Source organism: Gymnogyps californianus, chromosome 22 (assembly GCF_018139145.2).
Source record: "Gymnogyps californianus isolate 813 chromosome 22, ASM1813914v2, whole genome shotgun sequence".
In the NCBI taxonomy this organism is placed as follows: Eukaryota; Metazoa; Chordata; class Aves; order Accipitriformes; family Cathartidae; genus Gymnogyps; species Gymnogyps californianus.
In genome coordinates, this window is record NC_059492.1 from 5,050,970 (window position 1) to 5,058,563 (window position 7,594).

At 60.8% G+C, this 7,594-nt stretch overlaps 1 protein-coding gene across 1 annotated transcript; it reads left to right on the plus strand.

Annotated features, from left to right (window-relative positions):
* Positions 1-932: 932 nt before the first annotated feature.
* Positions 933-4,617, plus strand: MYCL (MYCL proto-oncogene, bHLH transcription factor). Its single transcript, XM_050909937.1, has 2 exons — positions 933-1,463; positions 4,047-4,617. The coding sequence occupies exons 1-2, from the start codon at positions 959-961 to the stop codon at positions 4,604-4,606; spliced, it is 1,065 nt and encodes a 354-aa protein (XP_050765894.1). The 5' UTR covers positions 933-958; the 3' UTR covers positions 4,607-4,617.
* The last annotated feature ends 2,977 nt before the right edge of the window (positions 4,618-7,594 follow it).

Below are 7,594 nucleotides of genomic sequence, written 5' to 3' on the forward strand. Positions count from 1 at the left end.
GAAGCTCCCAGCTGGACCTGCGAGGGCTTCGGTGGCTGTGGGGGCACCTCCGTGGGAACACCCTGGGCAGGACACACATGCTAAGTGACCCCACTCCCACCCGGGGCTGGAGCCGCTCTCCTGCCTGGGTCTGCAGGGAACAGCCATGCTGCAACGACGGGTGGCTGCAGTGGAGGGTGGTGGCGGTGCCCCAGTGTGAGCTCGGGAGCCCAAGGGGAAGTGGGGGGACGGCCAGGCGGGGAGGGCAGATGGGAAAGGGGACTCGGGGGTGGTCTCTGGCAGCGGATGATGCCTCCCTGTGACTTGTCCCCACTTCTCCAGTTTGCTTTGCCATCGCGCTCAGCCGAACGTCCCCAGGCTGGTGGCACAGCTGCGCTTGGCCTGGGTGTCTTCAGCCAAAATCTTCCTTGCAGGAGTCCCTCCTTAGCGCTTGCAGAGGGGGGTCCCCCAAACCCTGACCTTGCTGACGGCTGAGGATGCCATCGGGAGCTGGGGGGCAGCGAGGGTCCCCCAGCCCAGCGCACGGGGTGGCCACTGCTTAATAGCCCCGTTAGCAGGACCGGGGAACCCGGGGCGGGGAGGGGGGCCACGACATCCCTCACACCGTACCCCCTCGGAGGGGCGGGAAATAGGGCAGGGCCCCGCCCTCTATGCAAATCCCAGCCCGGCGATTGGCGGGTGGGCGGGCCGGACCCCGCAGACAGGCTATAAGAGCGGGGGGGAAACAATGCACCCGCGGTCCCGGCTCGGTGGCTGGTGCCGCCGCGACCCGCAGCGCCGGGCGAGGTGGGTGCACCCCCCCCACCACCCCACTTCTCATCCATGGGGCTGGGGGTGCCCCTTTCCTGAGCGGGGCTACGGATCGGGCGGGGGGGGTGCCCCTTTTCTTTCTTACACCCCCTGCTTTTGCCGCCCCCCCAGGCTCTGCCGCTTCCCCCCCCCCTCCTCCCATGCAGAGATGGAGTTTGACTCGTACCAACACTACTTCTACGACCACGACGCCCAGGAGGATTTCCACCGCTCCACGGCACCCAGCGAGGACATCTGGAAGAAGTTTGAGCTGGTCCCCACGCCCCCCCTCTCCCCCCTGGGTACCCCCGGGGAGAAAGCCTGCTGCTCCGGGGTGGAGGAGCGCTCCGGCTGGCTCTCCCGCTACTGCCTGGCCGGGGAAGAGCCGGAGTATCTCATAGGGACGGGGGAGATCTTCGGGAACCTGAGCGCTTTCATCCTCAAGGATTGCATGTGGAGCGGGTTTTCAGCCCGGGAGAGACTAGAGAAGGCGATGACAGAGAAACTTTCCACGGGCACGCAGAGGGCCACCCCCCACAAACCCTCCTTCGCGCAGGATTTTGGGTTCAGCAGCTCGGTGAGCGAGTGCGTGGATCCCACTGCCGTCTTCCTTTGCCCGCTGGCCGAGAGCAAGATCCCCGCATCCTCGGGATCCGAGGGCCAAAGCGATTCTGGTAAGGGATCGAGGTGCTCCGCCGCCGAGGTGCGGGCTGCCCCCGGCCCAGCCACCCTCCAGCCTTGCTGCAACCCGCGGGGAGCCCGGCGTGGAGGACACGCGTGTCCACACATGTGCGTGCCGGGAACCTCCCAGCCAGGCAGAGCCTTTGTTGCGGCTCCAAGCGAGCCCCGGTCCCGGCCCCGCGAACAAAGCGGGCTCGGTCGCTCCCCTTCCCGCGGGGCTTCTGCTCGGGAAACCCATGCCCCTCGCAGGAGGGTGCGTGGGGCTTCCCCCCCACCACCCCGGCCGCTGCGTGGGTCTCTGGTGGCCCCCCTCGCTCGTCCCGGCCCCACGGGAGCCTCGCGGGCAGGTTGGTGAAGGGCAAGTTTGCAGCTCACCGTGGAAAGTTTGGGTTTTTTTTAACGTTGCAGCATGCTGTGCTGCTGGCTCGTAACCTCGGCTGCTTCCCCTGGGCGCCCCCCACCCCAACCCAGGGCCCACCCGGGACGGGTTTTCCTCGGGACAAAAGGCGAACTATCCCCTGGGGCCGGCAGGTTGCGGAGCAGTGGCCGCGTCCCCCGAGGCGGTGGCTCAGTGGGATGGGCAGGAACATCCCGCATCAGCTGTGGCGTGTTCCGGACCACCCCCGGGGCACGTCTGCTTGTCCCGCGTGGGCGGGGGCGTGTTTACACGGGGGGGAGTCGGGCTGGGAAGCGGATGCCTCTGAAACCCACCAGCCAAGGGCAATGTGGTGCCAACCCCCCCCCCCATCTCAGGCCATAGTCACCTATTTTCAGTCCCTGTTTACAAACAACCCCCCCGCCCCGGGTCTCCCCAAACCCACCCGCCCCGTAGCCCAGTACGCTGTTTCCCTCGCTCCCACGGAAACCGGGCTGACTCCGGCTGCCGTGGAAGCGTTGACGCTGCCCCGCGGTGCCTTGACCCCGTTAATAAATCTGCCGGTGGCAGCGACCCGCGCCGGTGAGTCACGGCGCGGGACGGGGACTTAATGCCATTAGGAGCCCGGGGACGGTAAGCAGGTCGCGGGCGTTAAGAAGCTTAACCCAAACTGGGGGGGGAGAAGGGAGGGGGGCTGGAGGGGGAGGGCGTGAGGGTCCCGGGTCCCGGTGGGGGTCCCGGTCCCGGTCCGGATCCGGCCGCGCCGCGTGGGCGCCGAACAAAAAGCAACAGATTGCAAACAATGAGAGAGGCCGCGGTGATGGACAGAGCCGGGGGACCAATGGGATGGTAGGGCAGCCGGCCGGCCCCGCCAGACAACCAATGGGCGGCTCGGGGGGGCGGGGTCCCGCAGTCCGACTTTTATTAATGAGCGGCGGGGTGTGTGTGTGTGTGTATATACACACACACACACACACACACACACACACACGTGGCTGAGACCGGTCGGGTTGTGACACTGATGACCGCGGCCGTCAGCCTGTGTAGGGGCAGCGAGTGCCCCCCCCCCCCCAGTAGCTCCAGTAGCAAGGTGGCTTGGGCTTGCTGGGCAGAGCCCCCAGAGCCGTGGGGGTGGGGGGGGGGGGCGGGCTGGGGGTGGGGGCCACAAGCAGGAGAGTGCCCTGGAGCCCAGCTCCTGCGGCCACTGCTGGCCCTGTCGCCCGAGGGGTGGGGGCTGGGCCTCTGCCCAAGATGCTGGTGGGGGTTTGAGGATCTCAGGGGACCTTTAGCGAGCAGCTGTATTTGCCCTCAAAGCCTAAGAAAAAAGGTGGAAGTGCATCCCTAAAGCGAGAGCGATCGCAGGTGCATCTGGAGCCAGGTCACCCCACTGTCCCCAGGGGCCAGCTTCGTGCCACTGGGCTTTGCTGGGTTGGGACAAGCTGCAATGACAAGAGGCAGGGTGCTTTGGGTCCAGTTATGCTTTCTTTGGGTCTCGCTGTTCACAGCTCTGATAACCTCCCCCCACTGACTCCTGGGCTTGGGATGCCTTTGAGGTTCACTGCGTCTGTTGGAGGGACCCCTGCACCGTGGGGGATTGTCCCCTCTGTCCCCGGGGAGCCTGGGCTGAATGGGGTTTATCACTTGTGAAAAGTAACAAGTCACCGAAGTGGGAAGCTGCAGCCAAGGGGAACAAAGGGCAGCTCTGCCCCCACGTCCCTCATTTACAATTCCAATGGGCCATGAAAGCTCCCGACCAGGATGAACTTTGGAGTTAGGCTGTCCCAGGTCCCCAGCATCCTGCTCCTCCTGTCCCGCCCCCCTCCCCGGGCAGGTGGGCTCCGGTGTTTCTTGCCCGATGATCCTTTATCCTGGACACGTGTTGCTCCTGGTGCAGAAGCGAGGCAGAAGTAAAGCCCTATCCCAATTTCAGGGGACCGGGCAGATGAACGTGGAGGGAAAGCTTCTTCCCATGTGATGGTATTGGAAGAGCGCTTAAATCACGTAATCCTTTCTGGAGGTCACAGAGTGGCTTTGCAGTCCGTGAGCAAATTTTTATGGGACAGCAGCGGGGAGATCATCCAGGGGCTGTGGGAGATCATCCAGGGGCTGTGGGGAGCCCCAGCAGGGTGAAGAGGGGTGACCAGGGGCTCCCAACTGATGGGGATTTTTTCTTTTTTTTTGCCGTGTCCATTTTGAGCAGAGGGTGAAGAGATCGATGTGGTGACAGTGGAGAAGAGACAATCGCTCAGCCTGAGGAAGCCGGTCACCATCACGCTGCGCGCTGACCCCTTGGACCCCTGCATGAAACGCTTCCACATCTCCGTCCACCAGCAGCAGCACAACTATGCCGCTCGCTCGCCGCCAGACGCCTGTCCCCCACCGGACCCACCCCAGAGGGACGAGGACGAGCCACCGAGCGCTGCAGAGCCGGCCCCTGCCATCACGCTGCCTGAGCCTGGCTTGCCGAAAGCCGGCAGCAGCCCCGGCTCCGACAGCGAAGACGTGGCCAAGAGGAAAAACCACAACTATCTGGAGCGCAAGCGGCGCAACGACCTGCGCTCGCGTTTCCTGGCCCTGCGGGACCAGGTGCCCGGGCTCGCCAGCTGCCCCAAGACGCCCAAAGTGGTGATCCTGAGCAAATCCTCCGAGTACCTGCAGTCGCTCATCAGTGCCGAGAGGAGGATGGCGGCCGAGAAGCAGCAGCTGCGGCTGCGGCAGACCCAGCTGCTCAAACGGATTGCTCACCTCAAGGGGCACTAGCACCCAATGTGCCCCCCCGCCCACGACCCCCAGCTCCCTCTCAATTTGCACATTTGTTTTATTTTTTTTTTTTTTGGTTGTTTGTTGAACTATTGGCCCCAGGGGGCTGGAGCACGCAGCGGTTGCTGCATGTGGGGTGGCTGCGGCGCTGCTCCCGGCTGCGGGAATGGGGCCACAGCAGGGCCACCCCCCCTGTGGCATCGCCTGTCCGGGGCTGGCTTCTTGGCACCGGGTGTTGCAAGATTTCCCCTGTTCCCCCCTGTGAATCTTTCTCAAGTGACTGCTTCGATTCGCGGGCTCAACTCCATTCCCCCTCCCCGGCAGCCCCTGCACCCCTCTCTGCCGTTTGCCACCGACAGCATCGCAGGGAGCCGTCCCTGGGCGTCCATCTCGCCCTAAAAATCCCAAGCAACCACGGTCTGCTTCAGCTCAGGGAAGCAGGTGGAGGCAGACACAGAGAGACCAGCATGGGACTCGTCTCTGGATGGATCCCCGTGGAGATGGCGACGGCAGGGTGTCTCTCTCACCAGGGTTAACAGCACCCTGTGGGCGATCCCCTTGCTCGGCTGGACCGTACCTCACTTTCTTACCACTTCACGCAGTAGCTTGTCTTGGATTTTATGTTCTAGAAACTGCTGCTGTAACTGCGAGTCTTATACTGGAGTCTGTGTTTTTATACTGTATTTTTGTACCACTTTTTGAGACGTATTGGTAAAGAGTTTGCTTTTTTATATATATATATAAAAACTTTTTTTTGGAGGGGGGGGTTCCTGCTGCGGGGGAGGGCTCAGTCCTGCTGCACTTTAGGGAGATCAGGAAGGGGCTGGCTCCTGCTGGACCCTCGAGCTGAGTCCTCGCGGAGGCCGGTTCCCCCCTTGCAGCTCTCCAAACCACCCATTTGCAATAACAGGGGATTTTTTTCCCCTTTCCCGTCCTTGTGAGTGCCCCCTCACCAGCAACCGCTTAAAATCCCCAGCGAAGCTTTGGGCTTTGCAGGGAGCCTGACTGGAGGGGGCAGGTTGGGTGCATGGGGGGCTGTGCTGCCTTCGAGGCTTCCCCCTGCCTGTGCCGTCCCCCTGCCCAGCCTGCGGTGGGATATGTGGGTGGCACAGTCCCCTGTCCCCTCCCTGGGGTGCTGGCAGGGGTGGCCCCACAGGACAGCACCCTTGAGTCCCCGCTGACCTGCTGAGAACCGTTAGAGTTAACACTGTGGTCGGATTTAGCACTTTCTTCATTACCTCACACTTCATAAATAAATAAGTTTGCAACAGCCTGGGTTGGCTTTTTCCATGCAGGCGGCTGTGGGTTTCCATGCATCACGCCACGATGCTCCTGGGGGGCTGGCCTGGCTGCCGTGTTTTGGGGTGTCTTGGACACGAACAGAAATGAATATATTTTGCACCAGGGCTTGGCTGCCTCGCTGCCAGCAAGACTGAGCCCTTTGTCCCGACTTTCTCCCAGCAATCAAAACAGAAGCGATGGTGGTGGTGGGGCCAGGGAAACAAATCACCTGGATTATTTTTCCTCCTTTTAAGTGGCTTTATTGGCAAGGAGGGGCAGAGAGCCCACGCTGGGCTCTGAGAAGGCTTTGGTGTAACTATAAACCCTCCTAATGGGGCTCGGGGCAGTCGGTGTGGGGCGATCGCTGCCCCGCGGGTCAGGGGCTGGGGCCGTGGTTGGCACTAACCCTATAGGGAGGGGGGAATGCAATCCGCTCGCTTCAAGGGGCATCGGAGAACTTCATATACCCAGATCTGCCGAGTGGATGAAATTATATATACGTGTGTTCTCCCTGCCGTCCCTGAACCCGATGCTTTTGGGTTTCCTTCATCCTGGCGGCAAAAGTCTTACTCTAAATGCAGGAGGGATACGGGATCCTGTTACTGCTGAGAAGTCAGAAAAGAGCTGCTGCTGCTGCTGCAGGAAACTCAATCACCCGGGGGAAGCCAGCCTTAAAAAGCAATGATTCTGCACGGAAGCTCTTAAATGCCCGTTCCCTTTGGTTCCAGCAACATTTCACACTTTCTGCATGTTACGTCACGCCGTGTCAAAGCGTTTTAGAGCTGTATTAAAAGGTGCTCACGGGAACTGCAGCTTAAACACGGAGTAGAGTGACCTAAATCTGACACCTCACCCGTGCGCAGGAAACAAAGCCCAGATGTACCAGTCCCTCAAACGTTTATTTTTGTTGTGTTTACACTGACACTTGCAGGCTGGTGTTTTTTTTCAGCTCAAGGTGACCCTCCCAATAAGGTTTTTAGTAAGGTGTGCTTTTTCTTTTCATGCTGAAGGCACATAGGATGTTTAAAACATTATTTTGCTTTCTTGGAAATGATGTGCAGATCCCGTGGCCTAAGCTGAGACCATCACCAGTGGAAAATGTAGTTGGTCTCAAATCAAACTGACGAACAGTTGCAGTTTTGCACACGCTTCTGAGTTCTCCTGCTTAAAGCCCCCATACAAAAATATATATCTACCTGAAACTTCCCTGGTTACTAAAGCAGATGTCTCCTCCCGTATTGCCACGGTAAGGACCAGGAAAGCAGACTGACCGTGCTATTAAGTGAACAAAATAAACACACGGGGCTTTTCCTCCTCGCTTGTTCAGTGCTACAATTTGCAAGCGTCGGCTGCAACCATCACAATTCAGCATTTCAAGGCCTGATGGAGTTATTTTTTTAATGCACGTTGCCCTGCTCGCACCCTGCTCCTTGCGACTCACCCCCTTGCCTCTGCTACCGTACACCCCCAAACCACCTCTGCTTTCCCACCGTAGCTTTACTCCCGCCAGCGCCGGTTTTGCGCGGGGCAGCCTCAGCCGGCCCGGGGGTGCCGCGGGCGCGGTGCCGCCTTCACGCCTGGCCTGGCAAATTTTTAGGACAGTTTCCTGAGGCGGCGATAATCCCTTCCCCTCCGAGGGGGGCCGGCTGCCCGCACCCCTCCCCGGCCCGCAGCCTCCTGCTCCCTGTTGCTATGGCAAAGGATGTG

Bases quoted from the DNA above. Each gene is read 5' to 3' on its own strand.
- MYCL (XM_050909937.1), top strand. From the start codon at position 959: ATGGAGTTTGACTCGTACCAACACTACTTCTACGACCACGACGCCCAG. The intron at 1,464-4,046 runs GTAAGGGATCGA...CATTTTGAGCAG, and splicing joins CGAGGGCCAAAGCGATTCTG to AGGGTGAAGAGATCGATGTG.